We start from the raw sequence: 19998 nt of genomic DNA on the forward strand, positions 1-19998 counted from the left end.
TTACATTTTACATTCACACTGACAGCTTTAAGGCAGTACAGATTCACTGTATTATAGTGTACAGCAGAGTTAAAGTAAAGATTTTCCATATTTACAGCCCATGGTACTGTACTGCAGCATTTTACAAGAGGGAAGCACTGTTAATGTAAACCACAGTAATATGGGTTAATTCAGTATTTCTCATGTTTACTGTTCATTACTGTAATTTTACTCTCAGGCCTCTCAGATGTGACACAGGGCCCATTTTACTCCACAACAAGAGGAAGCCATTTGTGTATTGGTGACTGCAAACAATGCTATGAGGTTAAAGAAGATACAACATTTTGAGCATTTTCTAGGAAGTATCACAAAGATCTTATTATTTCACTTGAAAACACAGAGTAAACTGTCATAATGGAAACATGACAAAGCCTTTTGACTGCCTTGCTTGTGAAGAATGGTGTCAGGACTTTTCATCTTGATGACAGTGACACTTTCATTGACATGAAGACTTGCTTTTGTGGAAAGAACTATTCCTTTTGAACAAGTGACACACTTTCCAAGTTAACATCTAGGTTTTTTGAATTTGAATTCATTTACTGAATAGGGATGATGCAGTTTAGTTTAGTTTAGTTTAGTTTAGTTTAGTTTAGTTTAGTTTAGTTTAGTTTAGTTTAGTTTAGTTTAGTTTAGTTTAGTTTAGTTTAGAAACTTTTATTTATCCCAATGGGCAATTCTTATTTTGCAGTCCACCTAGGCTACACATATATCTACAAATAAAAGAAAAGAGACAACAATGAACTTCAAAATAAATAAAACAAAAGTCAGTACATGACAGAGAGCACATTGATACACAGCAGCCTTCAACAGACCCTCCCCGTAGCCAGGGTCAAGCAGATTACATTACACATCCAAAATTAGTGGCAAGTCAAAGAGAACATGAGACACCCAATAGTGCATTAAAGATCCCATACAGTTACAACAACGAAAAACAAAAAAGTACCAATATATCAGTCTAACGGACTGCTATCAAGGTTAAGCAGCCTAATGGCAGAAGGCATGAAAGACTTTGAGTACCGGTTTGTTCTCCTACCCGGAGCGATAAAAGTCTATAAAAGCTGGAAGGGCACTACCATGGTCAGACTCTGAACCTTGGAGAAGGGATAACAGCACTGTGCCGTCAGAGAATTTGACCAGAGTTTTCTTCTTTACAAGATCTGCAGTTGTCTATGCATAGAATAAAAAGAAGAGGTGACCTGAGCCTGTGTTGGACAGAAGTACATCAGACATGACTCCATTCACAAAGACCTGCTGTTTCCTGTCACCTAAAAAGTTTAAAATTAACAATAAAAATTGATCAGGCAGCTCAAAAGAAGAAGAAAGGCGATCAATTTAAATGTGCGGTTGCATCTTATAAAAAGCTAAAGAGAAGTCAGCGAGTAAAAGTCTAGCATGTGATTTTGGCTTCTCCAGATGCTTAAAAATGTTGTCTAAAATAAAGAGTTTTGCATCTTCCACTCCTTTACCAGCCTGGTACACAAACTGTAAAGGGTCAAGTTTCCCAAACACCAAGGATACAAGCTCTTAAACATAGTTTCACAACATAGCGTGAATCCGGTGTGCTGCACAGAGAGTTTACAGCTAATGCCAGTTTCCAACTCTGGTCCCTAGTTGAGCCTTTGAATAACTAGTTTATAAAATGAACATTTAACAGCACAACAGTTTACAGAATAACAGTACAACAAAACCATGTCAATATAAAAAAAAAAAAAAAGAAATTCTATAACCAGTTGAGACAGGAAGTTAAAAACATGACAGAATAAGAATGGTCACAGCTCTGGTTTGCTTTGCCCGGCACTTGTCCTTCATATCGATGGATTTTAAATCTGATTAGTTTGATTTCAGTTGATGATGAATTCCAACCTTTAACAGAGAAGGCTGACTGTTTTGTTGCTTATTATAATTGTTTTGAGAAGTGCAGTAACTGTTGTGTGAATGTGAATAGTGACGTGAGAAATGCACCAAAGCAACTGAGAAAAACTGTACCCACACATATTCACTGAACCCAGCAACAGTAATTAGTACTATGTTTATTTATCCACTGGTGTGTCTGAAACCTGTGATTTTTCATGCTAACTAGGGTTAAAGGTTAAAGTCCTGATGTTAGTAATTACGTGTTGTGCCCCTGACGTCTTCAGCTGTGAACAAGTGATTCTTCCCATCAACACTGGGTGGAGCACATGCTCTGCTGCTGCTGCTGCTGCTGTGGAAGAATGTCTCAGACAACAGTCTGCTCTAAATCACTCTCTCATGGTACATTTAAACCCTCAAACCAAATATAGAGGTGTTAAATCCATGTTGCCAGACTTTGTCCACTAGCTTTGCATTTAGTCCCGCTAAAGCTTCAGTGGATGCCAGGTGTTCATGTGTGCACACGTGTGCTTTGGTTGAGGATTAGGTGTACTGTCTGTGCTGCTGATGGTGTAACTCTTGAGCACCTGCCCAGGTATCTTTTTGATGAAATGATTCACTTGTCCAAACCTTTCTGATATTACCTCTGAACAGTAATAAAGTTGAAGTGCAGAGGAAGCTTAAAGAGAAAGTCCTGAAGTGATGATACAAGGTCAGAGAGGGCTGGCAGGAAGAGCACTGGAGCTGTAAAGTGTTACCTGTCCAAAGGTGAGTCATAGGGATTGGCTCAGAAGAAAAAAGAGACGAGAATCACACGGCTCACTTTGACATCTTTGGGTTTAATGCTTTGGCTTCAGAGCTGATAAATTTACATGGTGCTTTAATTTTAACCTGCCCCTGAGCATCATCTTCATTTTCATTTTAATTTGCTTTTAATACCCCAGTTTGCTCCCTGCTTAGCACAGAGATACAGGCAACAACAGCATTTAGCTGCAGAACATTTGGCCGCTGAATGACAGATTTATTTATTTTTTAGTCGTAGATGGAGAATTATGCCTGCAGTAAATGGTAATGTTGCTTCCTTTGTGCTTCAAAGTTAATCCTGTTGGTGTTAGCATCATGAAATGTTTCAGCTTCAAGTGGGAAACAAAATCCCCACAGATCATTTTGCTTAATACTTCCCTATTTGACCCCTCCTGGAATCACCTCAATGTCCTTATTTGGTGACTTCTTTTTTAAAGACCCGACCTAAAGTGAGCCGTCTGAAGATGTTATCACTATTTGGATTTATAAACATTTTGGTTAACAAACAAACCAGCAACCATTTATCACATCGCATCCTATTAAAGTGTATATTTACAGTTTAGTCACAGTGAGCACTACTTAATGATGTTATGAAACTCCCGTATTTACCCAGGGAGTCTTCAGACATAATGATCGTTCACCTCTCAGATCTTTGTGCTGCAGGAAACAGAGCCAAACAACATTTTAACAAGCCTTGTAAAGAGCCCCCAGAACAATAGCAATCACACACAATTAAAAGCCTGATTAGCTGAGGATTTTGTCAATTCTCAAACACTTTGCGTGTGTCTTAAACACAACGTTTTATCAAGGGATTTAGAGCCAAACAGTCTGAGTGTATGTGTGGTTTTAACCGCCGTGTTTGATTGAGAAAAACATTGCATTTTATACCTAATGAATCCCACTGCGTTTGTGTTAATGAGGATTCAGGATTTCTCCGTGTGGGTGGTGTTTCTCCATCTCTCTCTGTATCTCCCCCAACACCGCTCTCTCTTTCTTTCCCACCTTCCCACCTTGATTGCTACTTATCTAGGTCATCTCAGTGTGTTTTAATCACTGCTTGGTTGAGAAAGACCCAGTTAGGTGATGAAGCCCACTTTTCTCTCATCAAGGTGGGAAATCTGCCTAATTTCTAGCACATCAGCAGTCCTGCTGTAATTATCATTGTTGGTGCTCAGCTGCATCTGGGATCACGGCCAATTTAATATTCATTAGATGTTTTTAACCCAGATCCTTCCCAGCTCTCAATATCGTTGACACCTTTATTTCAAACAGGAAGGAGAGGTGCTTGACCTTTTTTTAGTACGTGTGACCTTCAGGGAATCCATCAGACGGCACTGAGCTCTACTTTGTAGATTTCCATATGAGTAAGTAGGGTGTTTGACTCCAAGCTGGCATGAAAAAGGATTTCTATAAGGGGATTTATGTTAGTCCTAGTGGGTGTATGACTTTGCTTTCAATGGTGTACTCAAAACAGCAACACATTGAGAAAACCGTGCCAGTATCTAAATGTAATTCTTTTTTTTCTGAGCTCATGTTGCTGTCTGCTTTAAAAAGCTGCAGATGAGCAGCAGGTTTTCCTCAGCAGGCCTGCTTGCTTTGCACATCCGAATTATTCATTTGATTACACAAGACGGATAAAAAATACAAATTCCTGAGGACAGATTAGATGTCTTGGAGCCACATGTTAGAAGTGCACAAGCACTGGGAAACTCAGTGCCTGGAAAGCTTGTGTTCTGTGCACTTTAATTTATCTGCATTTGAATTTGTAGCCCACCATGAGGAGAGCACTTACAGAATTTAAAAACTCACAATGACAAGGAAAAACATCCTTTGACAGACAGAAACCTTGAGCAAAACCAGACTCATGTTAGATAGACATCTACAGAGACCAGAGGGAGAGAGAGAGACACATAAAGACAGAGACAAACACAATAACTACAAAATAAAAATCATAAAAACCTCAGACTTGTAAGTACAGGACAGACAATGTACTATTTGTAGAAACCTCGGATAGTGGACTGATCTTAATACTTAGGCTCTTGTCTCCATTTGCAATACTAAAAAACACTGGTAAGGGGATCAGTGATAAGTGTCAGTTGTAGCAGTTGGAGTTAAACTGTTTTGTTTCGTAATAGAATTGAAAATACTTTATTTTTCCCCAGGGGAAAATTCAGGAAAAGTCACAGCAGCAATCAATAAAACAAAAGTAAGACAGTGTAAAGAAAGTGCAAAAAGGTCCGTAAGAAAATAGATGATGACAGCTTGTCCATCATTGTCCAGTTCAACCAGTCTCCACCTCCACAGGGTCCAGGACTGAGCTTAATCAGCAGTCTGTTCAGTCTCTGTCTCCTGGATCCTGTCTGCTCACAGCAGGTGAAGCTCTTCCAACATGGCGTTTGTGTCTGATGTTAGCTCTGTTAGCCATGTCAGTGATTAGCATGATGCTACTCTGCCTTCTGGTATTCCCTCTGTTGCTGGGTTAGCACGGCTAGCTTGTCCATCATATTGGAGATAGATCTTATGTTCCTAATAACGACAGCTGGAAGGACAGGTCCATGTCGTCACTTCTTAGCACACACCTGAAAACCAACACTTCATCCTCACCTCCTTCTCCTCACCTTGTGGGGAAACATCAGGCCTTACACGTTAGCATTGACATGCTGGAGGCTTCTAACAGCTGATTTCATATGTAAACAATGCAGCCATGGTTACATGTAGGATCTCCAGACAAACACGGGAGAAAAAATAGAAAAATATCAAAGTAATGTAATGTAGTACTGATGGTGATGAAAGGGCTAACAGTCGTAGCAGCTGTAGTCTGGCAGGTCTATAGCCACAGGCTGTCTACTGAAATGATCCAGAGGAACCTACAACAGAAGCTAAGGGACTCTTGGGAAGATGTATGGACAGAGACTTTACAGTTTAAAGTTAGTGCCAGACAGATAAAATGCCATTTAGATTCACATTAAGACCTCCACTTCAAGCGTTTAAGACATGAAGCTTATTTTAGGGACTTGTTTGTTTTTGCTTCATTCTAAAAGAAACCTCCTAGAAACCTGCCTGCCAAGTTATTTATGCTTATGAAAACAAATTATTTATGAATTTTAAAAAAAGATACAGATGTGTAATTGATTCAAAAAAGGGGGGCACAGATGGCCTAGTTGCCAAGGTTACACTCCATGTGGTTCACCTGGGGTGGCCCCAGTTCAACTCCAACCTGTGGCCTCTTTCCCACCCCACATGTCACTCTTTCTCTAGCCCTATATCCTACTTTATTAACTGTCCTCCTCCATCCAGCTAAAGGCATAAAAATCCCCCCCAAAAAACTACAAAAAAAATTTTAAAAAAGTAATTTCATTGTTTATATTCCTTTTGAAATGATTGTATTTAACCTTAATTTAACCAGGCAAGTCATCAATTCAAAGTCTTATTACAAAGGCAGCCGAGCAAAAGACACAAAGTCCCTCGATGGAAAGAGGTAGAAATACTATCCAGGGGCTTACTTATTATAGACTTGTGGATGGATGGATGGATGGATGGATGGATGGATGGATGGATGGATGGATGGATGGATGGATGGATGGATGGATGGATGGATGAAGATATAGAAATGGATGGATGGATGGATTGTTGGATGGATGAAGATATAGAAATGGATGGATGGATGGATTGTTGGATGGATGGATGGATGGATGGATGGATGGATGGATGGATGGATGGATTGATGGATGGATTGATGGATAAGTGGATGGATAGATGGGTGAATGGATGGATGGAGGGATGGAGAGATGGAAAAATGGATGGATGGATTGTTGGATGGATGAAAGGATTTTTGGATGGATGGATAGATGGATGGTTGGATAAATGAATGGATGGATTGTTGGTTGGATGGATGGATGGATGGATGGATGGATGGATGGATGGATGGATGGATGGATGGATGGATGGATGGATGGATGGGAAATGGATAAATGGATGGATTGTTGGATGGATGGACTGATAGATAAATGGATGGATAAATGGATGGATGGATGGATGGATGGATGGATGGATGGATGGATAGATGGGTGGGTGGGTGGATGGATGGATGGATGGATGATAGATGGAAAATGAATGGAAAAATGGATGAAAAATGGATGGATGGATGGATGGATGGATGGATGAATTGATGGATGGATTGATGGAAAAGTGGATGGATGGATGGATGGATGGATGGATGGATGGATGGATGGATGGATGGATGGATGGATGGATGGATTGATGGATGATGAATGATGGATGAATGGATAGATGGATGGATGGATGAATAGATGATGGATGGAAAATGGATGGATGGATGGATGGATGGATGGATGGATGGATGGATGAATGGATGGATGGATTGATGGATAAGTGGATGGATGGATGGATGGATGGATGGATGGATGGATGGATGGATGGATGGATGGATGGATGGATGGTTCGATGAATGGACGGATGGATGGATGGATGGATGGATCATTGCCAAAAATGTCAGTTTCCATAACTCTGTCTGAGTTGATGAAGTTATTCTGTTTATGCGGAAAAAAAATACCGTTTAACAGGTAAAGCTGTAGCATGTCCGTGTAACTCCTAAAAAATTTTGCAACTTGTGAAAGGTCGCTGTATAGATAAGAATCAAAAACTCAACAACCTGATGAATTTAAAATATCGGTATGAATATTTCACACTTTCTGTCTTAATTTCTAAAAGTACCAATCAAAGGTAATGGATCGTTTATCTAAGACTTAAGATTCCTCAACAGCCCAGTTTTGTGTCCTGTTTTTACCCAGCTTCAGTAAGAAAGTATTCTTGCCAAGTTTTAAAAATAGAACCTCAGACATAAGATCTGGTATACGTTGTGATGGCCTCAGTCTTAACCTTCACATATTAGTATGTATCCTCATGTATACACAATGTTTCCTGCAGCAAACTAAGACAGCGTCCCCATCTGCTCGTGCTTCCTCGTCTTCCATCCTGACACTTTCCTTCTGTCTGTATGTGGGAGGGTGTTGATGCAGAATTGGTGTAAGGCCCCTTTTCTTCAACATGCTCTCAATCTGTCATCGCCTTTAGCCTCGTGTGTGTGTGTGTGTGTCTCCATGTTAGTGCATGTGTGTGTGTGTTCTTGCAGTGGGGAGCAGGTGGTCAGCAAAAGCACACCTGATTTTAATATGATGGACTATAAGAGCTTACATAGTACGTCCCATTTATAGCACGTTGAACACACACATGCTTGATAACAAAGGACGTGATCTGACAACATGATAAAAACGGCCTGAGGGTACATTATATATAGTCTTGCACATACTTACCAGTTCCTGTTGGTCTTACTTTAAGTGTGTGTGTGAGTTGAAGGTCATTCTTTGGGTGTTTTTCATCCTGTTTCTCCTCCCTTACGCTACCCTCTGTCACTTTAAGAAGTTTGCATGTATGTGTGTTTGTTATTGTGCATTAAAGGCTGTTTCCCTTGATTTGGCTAACTTTTCTCAAGGGAACATGAAAAATCTGATTTATTAGGCTGAGCAAAGAAAAGTTGAAGAAAACAAAACTGCTGCTTCTAGCTGAAAGATGATAAACACTTACACACAAAGTTGCATACATTAAGCTGTCCTAAGGGCTGTGCGTGTGTAAGGAACTGAGCTCTATTCATTAATCTTATCTTTGTCGTGTCGAGGCACACCAAATCAGATTATATTTCAAATCAATTAAAGGCAGCCAAACAGAAGGCCAATAATATTCTGCAATTTGGCCCGAGTCCACACACACACACCCATACACACACACACACACACACACACACACATACACACACACACACACACACACACACACACACACACACACACACACACACACACACACACACACACACACACACACACACACACACACACACACACACACACACACACCGAAAAAACAGACAGCAAACCCTGCACCTCACGTGTTGGTCAAATGCCTTCTTAACCAAAGAGGAGATAAAACTGACGCAGACGTTTACACCAGTTTGAATGGGGTCAGAAAGGAGAGGTGTCAGAGCAGACAGTCCAGGATGAGCATCAGGGGCTGGCAGTAAATACATCACCCTCCATGTCACACAGCTTTCAGCTTCTCAGGGGGAATCTGGGGTATTATCAAACAGGAGTCCTGGCATCACTCATCCCCTCTATCTGTAAGCTGCCGTTTCTGTTATTAAAATAAATATTTGGCTGCCTGTGGCTCCAGAAGGCCTTTTTTTTTCTTACAGCATTGCCCTGCTTTACAGTCAGGAGGTTATTGACACTGAGAACTTGATCCTATTATGATCAGCCACTGGATCAGCTCGTCTTCTGTTGTTCAGAGTAAAACAGCACATTGCTGATGTAGTAACATCAAACTTTTCATTATCATAACTGGATTTTCTGTCTATTCTCTTCTTTATTTTGATCTTAAATGGAAAAAAAAAGAGTGAACAGAGACTAGTACAGTGTTTCTTGAAAATGGAGGGCATTTGTATCAAATACACACACAAGTCATCATCCAGAAGATACAATGCAATACTTGGAGTATACAACAAGCATCTATTCCTCATTATTATTATTATTATTATTATTATTATTATTATTATTATTATTATTATTATTATATACAATCAGGTGTGTGAAAGGGGTCTCCCCAAGGAAGCTATTTAAAGCTTTTAATAGGGGGCCCAGTGGGAAGTTGTTAAGGATAGCCTTGATGTGATACAGGGCATGTAACAAGTTAAATAAATGGATTTTACACAAAACCAATCAGCAACCTTTGTCTTGGAATAATACGGCTCAAACTGCAGTTCCTTAAGTGACCACTTGAGGCTGGCTTTGTAAAAACCAGAACTCATACACACAGCCCTTTTTTTTCAGCAAAACTGAACATGTTTACACCCTCAGTAAAGCCATTTCTTGGACTGTATAGCATATACTAACAGTATACATTGTATAGGGTTGATTTTGTTTTCTAACTTGTGCTGTGTCTGAAAGCGAATACTTCTGTTAGTGCATTTATGAAGTACTCAGTGTACACTATGTACTCAAATATTTACAGGAAAGTGTCTCAAATGAAACACTGATACTTACTGATGATCACATTAAACAACTTTTTGCAGGTGCTCTTTAGCTATTCATTGATAGCAACTGTAGTTCATCATTTCACTTGTTCTGGCACCGCCAAGATGGTGACCGTTCAGGTTGAGAGGTGTTCGGCGTTCTGCACTAAACTTTTTGATCTTTTTGAGTGTGACAGCTGAGTATTCAACGTCCACTAAGTTTTCTTCATTTGGTCCATGTGAACGTACTCAGGCACTCAAAATATTAGGTGTACAGAAGCATTTAGTATTGAAGTAGTAGTAATAGTGAAGTAGTTTTGCAGACAACTGGTTTTTAGTTTTGTACGACTGACAGCCTAGTTCCACTGTGTCCATGACATCACCCATATTTTTCAATTACAGTGTTTATAAAGCCTATTTCTCTAAGGGTCGCCTTGGTAACACCCAGCTTTTTGAGTTTGGATGGGGAAAAGTGCCCCGCCTTTGGCTTCTTTGCAGACAGCTACTGGGTACCCACCTGTCACCAGTCAGAGTCCCCTTTTCTGGGCGGAACTCTTAGGTTCAATAATAATAATTTTAAAAAAAAATCAAGAATTCTAAAAATCTCCCTCTTTTTATTATGTGTGTTGATAGAGTAATTCAGAACCAAATTGTTTTTTGAAGCAGGCTATATGAATATTCATTTTTGCTGGAAAAAGTTTGCTTTTTTGGTTTGGAGTGTTTGTGGCTTCCTGTCTTTCTGCAGCCAACCTCAAGCAGAATCTGAAGAAACTGCAGTTTTTCAGCACTTCCTCATAAGCTCCATATTTTTAGACAGTGGGTTGATGTCTGGCGGGGACACAAAGCTAACAGCTACAAACTGATAGAGTCACTTTATTTGGTTTTTCTTCTCCACAGTTTTGAAGTCTGATTGAAGTTTCTAAAATTGCAAACTTTTGTGACGACTTTCTTTCTGGTGCCACACATGGAATAGCCACAGCTACTTTCTTTGATTTCTTTCTTTCTTTCTTTCTTTCTTTCTTTCTTTCTTTCTTTCTTTCTTTCTTTCTTTTTGCCTTTGATAGGTCAATTAATGACATAAAGCTCAATACTCCAGGAAATAAGAAAATGTAATCGGACATGATGCTACATTCAGAGATTCATCTAAACTTTACTTTATGCCTGACATGAGTGGAACTGATGGCTGAATGAAATGAATTATGGGCAACCCAGGTGTTGAAGACATCATCAGACTCTACCTTTATTGGCTGAGAAATGTTGCATGGAGGCGTACAGGATGTCTCAGCAACAACTGGATGTGTAGTCATAAAATTTAGTCAGTGTTTGTGAAGTTGGTAAATGTCACACTTTATCGTCACGCCCAGAAAAGAACTATTTCTCTGCTGTATTACTGTGGTAATGCCAAATAAACTTCTAAAACTTTAAAGGCAAAATAGTTTTAAAAAATATGAATGATTTTTGACATTTTGTGAAAATTTTGTCTGTTTTGGAGTTTTTCACAGAATATTTGTGAAAAATAGTTGCGTTTCCATCATCTAAGCTAAACAGGTTTAACTTAGATGCAGCCTATAGTACCCGTTCCAAGAGCAAATAAGGGGAAACATGTTGGTTGAAATACTATTACAGAATCAGTTGGCTTCGACTGAAAATCTCTCAAGCTTTTTATTTTCTCTAGAAACCCATCACTGTATGTTAGTGCATATGAGAATTCGGATTTAGATTTCGTCTTTCAACTCCTACTCCATTCTGTGTCTCAAGCTGCTCCTCAGACTGTTAACAATGACTAGTGGACAGAAGAGGATATTTTAGCCAGGATCTCTGATATAAGTAACTCGTGGATCTGCTGCCTGCACCAGAGGCCACAGAGAAATGTCAGTTGGCAGCAGGGGCTAAAACGCTGACAGGAAGTAGCTGAAGAGTGCCTGCTGAATGAGAGATTTTTAGCACTATTATTATGATCATTTTAGCACTCTGATGTCAGTATAGTTCAGTGTGCTCTGTTCCAGTGTGGGCGAAAAGTGGCTGTGCAGTCTTTCTGTCCTTCAATGTGCACGAGGTGTAACAGGTTATTCACAGGTAGGGGGCTTGTTGCTTTGTCTATGGCTGCTTGTGATGCTTGATTCCTTATCTTTGACTCTGAATAGAATTAAAACTCAGCTTTCTCCTAAAAATGTGGAGCTTTGAAAATAAAAAGATAGTTCTGTGTACTGAAAGTATCATTACACAGATATTCAGCCAAAACATAATGACCACATGTCATAACCCTCTGGTGTATAGTGGTTCCTAAGGTGGACAGTTATTAAAATCTCATTTCTCCTACTGCATTGGTCTCTGAGGTAGAACTGCACATCATCATTCTCAAAAATGTTTTTATTCTTCATAGGGCATGAGTAAAAGTTTTTCTTTCTTTCTTTCTTTCTTTCTTTCAGAAATTTACAGACATGCATGAGATGGTTAAAAAGCTCAACTATTAACTAAACACAGTTAAATGTGTGAGGATATGTCAAAATCTTTTGCAAAGTTTATTCTGTTTTATGTTGGATGTTCAGGCATTCGGGTGCATCTAATTCACTGGCATAGGCACATCAATAACATTTTAGAAAAAAAAAATTAAAAAACAAACAAACAAAAATTAAATGTCATGCCTTTAGAAGAATAAAAACGCTTAAGGAATTTTATATTACATTCATCAGAGGGTTTATGGTTTGGTAACCCAGCAGGTGCGTGGAGATGAAAACTTTCCAGAAATGATGTGACACTGTAGCCTTGAACCTCTGAAGGTGTGTTGTGTAGGATTGGACACCATTTTGATGCTGGTTCTTATCAGTTTCTGAATCTTATTCCATCAGATTTTGTAGAGTTAAAAAACAAAAGGGACTTTATTGTTTAAACATCCAGGTTCGCAAAAGGGAAAGAACTTTTGCAAACCCAAAAGCAGGTGACTCAACAGTGTCAAAGAGGTGTAATCCTATTCTCACAAATCTTTTAACAGCACAGAGACTTCTTATTCATCTCTTAAGGGAACAGAGTTTCTGCACCACAGGGACGTCTTGGAGGTACTGGGGTTAGAAAGGAGCTCCCTGAACTCCTATGTCGCAAAAATATTTCAAATGCTGAAACTATATGTGTGAGAGAGCTCATCTGTGTTTTGTGTGACAAGATGTTTATAAAGCTGCAGCAGACGTGCTTTTTCTTGACAGGAGACCACAGCACCTCAAAATCACCCCCTGTTTAATTAGACGTCAAAATGGACGTGCGTCTTCTCTTTCTGTCTCAGAATCATTTTGAACGCATCAGGTCCAAGCAGGTTTCCATCAACTATAAAAAAATTTCAGTGAGGTTTAAACCTAAAAGATTCAACTGTCTGTTAGAAACTGTAAGAGTTTTGCCTTTTTGAATTAACAAATCTCAGAAATCTGGAACCAGTTCTAAAATGTGCTTGGTTCTTGTATCCCAAGGCTTGTGTTGTGGCACCATGGTGCATATTTAGGCTACATCCAGCCAATAGCAATGTAGACGGACCATTTGTACAAATGGTGGAAAAAAGTTGGTTAGCAGGATGCATGAAGCAGGTTAACGCCTCAACAGAGCATTATATTTAACAGAGGTAGACCCAAACATTTCAGGTGCTAATGACAGGACTGCTGCATCTGTAAGGCTATTTTAGAGGTGGAGTCTACAGGAGTTTGTTAAATAATAAAAAATCAACTTTTACAGGAAAAATCCTGCTCAATCGTCACTTCTTGGCCTCTGTACATGTGTGCCAGTGTCTGCCTCAACCCTCTCCTCAGCCTGTATGTTGATGTTTTGGTTGCATGGGGACGTTTCTGGGCGGAGACTAAATGTGGTTACATCAGCCAATCACAGCGCGTCCAGTGCGCAAGTGACTTTGCCAGTTGATTATCAAGTGGAAGAAGCTAACCCGAGCGGCTACGATAGGGGACGTGAATGATGTTAGCACGGAGCGAGAATAACAACTAAAGTAAAACGAAACGCCAAACAGATAAAGCTTTTTACTTAACGAGGGTGAAGCTTGGATGGACTTTCACTCACTTTGGGGAACTTGGACAGCAGCTCTGGACGAAGAGCGGTGCAAATTGGCTTTCTGCTAATCAGGTACGTGTCAAATACCCGCGATTAGCTTGTGCTAATATGCTAAGTCTGGTGCACGGCTCGAGAGCCTCTCCCACAAAGAAACGCGATGCTACTGGTGGTTTACTGGGCTAGTGAACGTATTTACTCCATGGTTGGAGGCTGTGGGTGTGTGCTGCTTTTGAGCCAAGGAGGAGTCTAGCTTGAACGTTGTGATTACTAACAAGTACAAACTCCTGCACACCCTACCGTTTATTGGCAAGCCCTTTTAACATTTAATAGCTAGTCTGGATATGTAATACAGATATCCGCAATTCACTTCTTCCTAGTCAAATTGAACATTTCAGATATCCACAATGACATTATTCCTATCCACAATTGTAATTTCAGATATCCACAACTTAATTCCTCCTAGGACAAATCACGCCACTTTCCCCATTCATGTGTGTGGAGCTTCTCATTACAGATATCTCAAATTCAGTTATGGATAGCCACAATGTGAGATGTGGATATCTGCAACTAAATTATGACTATCCATAAATCTGGTTGTAGAAATCTACAATTTCATTCTGGCTTGTCTCAATTCCAAATCAAGGTATCTTCAACCCCCTTCCATTAAAGATATCTATAGTAGCATTTATAGATATCTTGAACTGGAAATAGTCAGAATTTCGGGGAGTCATTGCAGATATCTGTAACTCAGTTTTGACTAGTGGAAACTGAGTTACAGATATCTCCAACTGTCATTGTGACTACTCAAAACTGAATTATAGATATCTCCAACTGTATTTTAGACTAGTCAAAAATGAATTTTGACTAGTCACAATTATGTTGTTAATATCTATAATGTCAGTTCCGGTGAGTCAAATGTAGCTATTAAATGCTGAAAGGGCTTGCCATAACCGTTAAAGACTGCAGATGCTGTGTGTCATATGTTACTGTCTAAGACGAAATATATGAAGACAGTGGATATTGGGATGATAATGTGAAGATTTACATTTTGGATTTAGCTGACCCAACAATTTTCAGTTAACACATTAGATCAGGGAGGCAATTTAAGTCTCGCAGCCGTCAGCTTTGAAAGTTTGCTTTGCTTTTTCGCCAAGATGTGTGAGGTGAAATGTTTGAGCTCTTCTTTCAGGCTGGACCACACAAGCCGACAATCCCTCTCCATGCACCTCACCGTGCCTCAGCTGTTAATGATCCTAACGGTTGGTCGTGATTGCTAAAATCCAGGAGCTGCATCCTCTGGGGACGCTCTGATCCGATCATCCTTGCAGAAGTCACCCATGTTTAAATGCAATAAGGATGTCCCACCCACTGACAGGTACCAGGCAATGTGCTGATCAGTGATATTCACGTCACCTGTCTGTGGGCATTAGAGTGATACTCCAGGATGGAACAAGTTGGGTCCTATCACATGGTTTAAGGCAGAAATTACCCCTACAGCAGTGTTTTTGTGCAGCATAAGCCCAGAGCGCTCGCACCAAACACCCCCTCCCTGCTCCTCTGCCGGTTTCCTCTGCACTCAGACGGGGCCATATTTTACTTGACCCAAAACACAAATAAACGGACTCCCAGCGAAAAATCTGATATCGGTCTGCATTCACGCTTTATTTAGAGAATTTTCAGCGCGTTACTTTCACACAAAAACACCGCTAAATAAGGCTCTAGTTCTCATCGTGTCTCTTCGTCCTGGCAGACTACCTGCATTTGTTTATATCTGGCACGCCGCGCGCGGACTGATACACTAAGCGGCGAGCACCTCGTAGCCAGCTGTGGCTCTGCAGTGGAGGTAGCGCTGTTTTACGACACGATGAGAACTAGAGCCTTATTTAGTAGTGTTTTTGTGTGAAAGTAACGCGCTGAAAATTCTCTAAATAAAGCGTGAATGCAGACCGATATCAGATTTTTTTGGTGGGAGTCTGTTTATTTGTGTTTTTGGTCAAGTAAAATATGGCCCCGTCTGAGTGCAGAGGAAACCGGCAGAGGAGCAAGGAGGGGGTGTTAGGTGTGAGCGCCCTGGGCTTCTGCTGCACAAAAACGCTGCTGTAGGGGTAATTTCTGCCCTAAACCTTATGATAGGACCCAACTTGTTCCATCCCGGAGTATCAAATTAAGTCATGGCTGATCAGTGCCAATGCGTAGCTTTTTAGCATGACTTGTCCTTTTTCTCTCTGTGCAGAAATGACACACGATGTGGATTTGACACATTGTGGTGGCCCAGGCCGTTTTCACACATGGAGGAGCATCAGATAGCACGGCATGGAGGAGACAGAGACAGAGCCTGCTGTAGAGGAACAGGAGTTCAAACGGAGGAGAGAAATGAAAGCTTGGAGAAGAAAAGGAGTGGTGAGATTCTGGTACGTCAGACCTCGATTTACTCCCTCCAACACACACACACACGCTCAGATACACGCTCAGACACACACTCAAACACACGCTGTCGCTCTCAAACTTTCACTCATTACCAGCTCTCTCTTCCCTCTACCACCCCCTTTTCAGAGCACCAATCTCTCTTCCTCCCACACTCTCTCTGTCTCATGAGGTTTTTCCCTTCCTGACTTTGTTTCTTCCTCCTCCTCTCCCTCTCAGTCCTTCCCCATCTGGGTTTTTCCTCCCATCACTTTCTTTCGTCAGCCGCTGCTTGATGGCGTTTTATTCTCCCTTTCCCTGCGCACTTTGATGCGCTTTTTGGTTTTTGCACAGCTGTTACAACCCTCACTCACACACTGTAGCTTTGCTTCACCACACACACACACACACACACACACACACACACACACACACACACACACACACACACACACACACACACACACACACACACACACACACACACACACTCACACACACTGGTACACACAAACACTTCTTTCTCTCTTTACTTCTGCCAACTTCACACTGTCCTCTATTTCTCTCTTACATAAATTTCTCCTTTTACTTGTACCTTGCAAAATCTCTCTCCCTCTCTTGCACACACACACACACACACACACACACACACACACACACACACACACACACACACACACACACACACACACACACACACACACACACTCTTGAGTCATATACCAGTTCTCTTCACATTAGCTAATCGCACATCACCATTCTCACATTTCCACCCGCTCCGATAGCCACACACACACACACACACTTTTACCCACGAGCTCTCCCCACCACACACACTGGAACACACCCTTTCTGCTCTGTCTCTCTTCTCTTTTCGCTCCCTCCCAGCCACACGCGTTCCCTCTCTGCCTCAGTCCTCAGCTGCACCTCAGCACAGTAACATGTTGCCTCGCTGCAGCTCCAGCACAGAGTGCTGAGCGCAGGCTTCCAGCTCTCAGTCTCACTGACCAAACACACAGAGCAAACAACAAGGAGAAGAGGAGGAAGGGTCATTGCTCTTCTTTTTTTGTCCTACCACATTCTGCAGGAGAAAAGGAAGCTGTGGAGGAAGAGGGAGAGGAGAGATTTAGACGAAGCCCTGGCAGAGTTTGAACGGGGGACAAAGAAGAGGAAGTAGCTGCTGGGGATGCAAGGGAGAGCGGAGGAGCAGAAAAGTTAGGCTGGCTCCTGGCTCTTATGCTCTTCTGTTGAATCATCCAAAAGAACAAGGCAAAGTTTTCTGAGCAAGAGGAGGAAGAGGAGCAAGAGGAAGAGGTGGGATTTTAATGGTGAGGGGTCCAGGTAGTGAGTGCAGCCCTGACACCGGGCACTTTTGTGTTCTCGTTTTTGGACGGTCAGAAAGCAAGACCAACTTCAGAGGCAGCTCCTCATGTGGCAGGAGGCTCTGTGGACCCGTGGACGCTACTTGCTGGAGAAGAACGATGGCGGCGAGTGCACTGAGGGGCCTGAGAGCTTGGCAGATGGGTGCCCGGGATTCCAGGGTGAGGTGTACGTGGAAGTGGAGAAACCGCAGGACTGGCTGTATGAGTCCTACTACAGAATGAGCCAGCAGCATCCACTCATCGTGTTCCTGCTGCTGATCGTCATGGGAACCTGCCTCGCGCTGCTGGCTGTGTTCTTCGCCTCAGGACTGGTGAGTTTGTTCATGTGTGAGCAAAAGTAAGTGTTTGGTCTGTTTTTTGGGGGGTGTGGCTAAAGTCATTCATGCAGAAAGAAGGAGTTAATGTGGTGTAAATCCAGAACATCAATGAACATAAACAGGAAAATATCACTCTTACAATCTCAGGAGTAACATCTCCTCCTGATGCTATCACTGAGACATATTTGTGCCTCAGAAACAACTTCCTGTGTGCTCATGAGAAACAGAAGAAGACGTTGGTTGTTCTGGCTTTGGACAGGAAAGCTCATGTATGAGCATTTAGACACAGTGCTGGGTTCAGGGTATGATTTAATCCTGATTTGTTTTAGGGAAGGGAAGCTAAAAAAAAGTCTGTCTCTTATTTAAATATCAAACAAGTATATATTGAGTACATATTGAAAGTTACATTTAGATTTTTACATTTACCTATAGGAGGACATAATCTTATTTAGTTTTGAGATCACAGTGGAAAAAAGTTTGTTTTCTTGTAAACAAGTGAAACTAAAAATGTTTTACAGATATTTAAACTCACACACATTGATGATGCGTGTAAGGAAAAGCTCCAAAAAAAAGACACTCTGTGGTCCTGGCTGTGGTTTTTGTTTTGAAATTCATCAGGGTATTAATATTTTAACAGATTAAAGATACACGATGATGGTGTCTCTCCTTACAGCAGACTGCGTGTACTAACCTGTTATTGTATCGATTTAAGAACATCAGCACTAACCAGGAGAAAAAAATATATATTGTGAAAGTAGTAGGGATAGACCGATTATCGGCTGGGGCGATTATCAGCCAGGGCAATATTTAGCATTTTGGGGCATATCGGTATCGGCCTTTTTTTTAAATCCGACAGCTGACATGAAACCAATTCAGATCTGTGTTGTTTTGACTCTGATGCTTCTCTGCACAGAGTTTCTCCCTGTCTACACTATGGAAGCCCTTGATGGTCATTCAAAATCAGTCATGTAGAACCAAACGGAAAATTAATTCAACTGCATTATATACCTGTAAAAGGCAACACAGACTCAGTTCTGTCCAGTTTTATTGTAGTTACATAGAAACTTTGGAAAACTTTATATATTGTAGAAAACTTTAGCTATTTTTTTTTCCAAGTTTTCATTTAACTTTATAAAACATGCTGCTAAGTGTGGGAGCTGTTTGATAAACATATGCTTGAAGGCATTTGAATGCAGTTAAGTGTTGGAGTTTGTGTTGTTCAAATTTTTTACGCCAATATTTGCACTTTGACTGCAAATTAATATCGGCTTCAAATATTGGTTATCGGCCTCCTTGCCTGCTAATAATCAGTATTGGTATCGGCCCCAAAAAATCCATATTGGTCTGTCTCTAGAAAGTAGCACAAGAAAGTCTTTTTTTTTTTACATGGGAGTGTGAACCCTTCCAGCTGGGTCTGTAACCAGCTTTAAAACCAGAGTGAAAATATAAGAAAACAACAACAAACATTTTACACACTACATATTTTTCAGATTTGCTGATTCCTAGTTTTCACTCTCTCCTTACTAAGCTAACCAGCTCTTAGCTAGAGATGGACCGATACACTTTTTTACATTCTGATCCGATCTATTAAAATTTAATTGTGCCAATACCCGATCCATACCGATACAGTAGGCAATATAGTAAAACATAAAACAAACAAAACATTCTCAATTTTAAGCCATTTATTAAATAGCGTTGCAACAACCTGAGAGCAATATGTAATGGCATGGTATGTAGGGATGCACGATCCAACTTTTCGGTTTCTGATACCGACTGATGCCTGGGCTTTGGGTATCAGTTCATTCTGACACTGATCTGATATCAGTGTTAAATAATAACCTGCATGCCCTACTGTGGGATAAGACTGGTAATGTTTTGGGTAAAAGGCAAATAATGAGTGGATGGAAAAACTGATTTAAACTGTCGAATATTCAAATGTTAAGCACTGTTTTGGTAAAAACAGTGCTTCAGAATGTACATAAATTCTATTCAAATGTAAACTTTTACACCGTGTAGACTGATAATGCAGCAAAAAAAGTGCATCAAAGGTAACATTTTAAAGGCACGGAGCCGT

General features: G+C 40.7%; 1 protein-coding gene across 3 annotated transcripts in view; it reads left to right on the plus strand.

Moving 5' to 3' along the window:
• Window positions 1-13723: 13723 nt before the first annotated feature.
• adcy2b (adenylate cyclase 2b (brain)) overlaps window positions 13724-19998 on the plus strand; it is a 65309-nt gene continuing 59034 nt past the window's right edge. Inside the window, exons 1-4 of one of the 3 annotated variants that reach the window (XM_074686161.1) lie at window positions 13724-13894; window positions 15012-15197; window positions 16056-16233; window positions 17313-17918. In XM_074686161.1, coding sequence (XP_074542262.1) covers window positions 17655-17918 — 264 coding nt within the window. In that variant the 5' untranslated portion in view covers window positions 13724-13894; window positions 15012-15197; window positions 16056-16233; window positions 17313-17654. Of the gene's footprint in view, window positions 13895-15011; window positions 15198-16055; window positions 16234-16973; window positions 17919-19998 lie in introns of those variants that run through there. The other 2 variants (XM_074686162.1, XM_074686160.1) reach the window with 2 other exon arrangements.

Source organism: Halichoeres trimaculatus, unplaced genomic scaffold (assembly GCF_033239565.1).
Source record: "Halichoeres trimaculatus isolate MK-OKI-2021-1 unplaced genomic scaffold, fHalTri1.1 fHalTri1_scaffold_14, whole genome shotgun sequence".
NCBI classification, from domain to species: domain Eukaryota; kingdom Metazoa; phylum Chordata; class Actinopteri; order Labriformes; family Labridae; genus Halichoeres; species Halichoeres trimaculatus.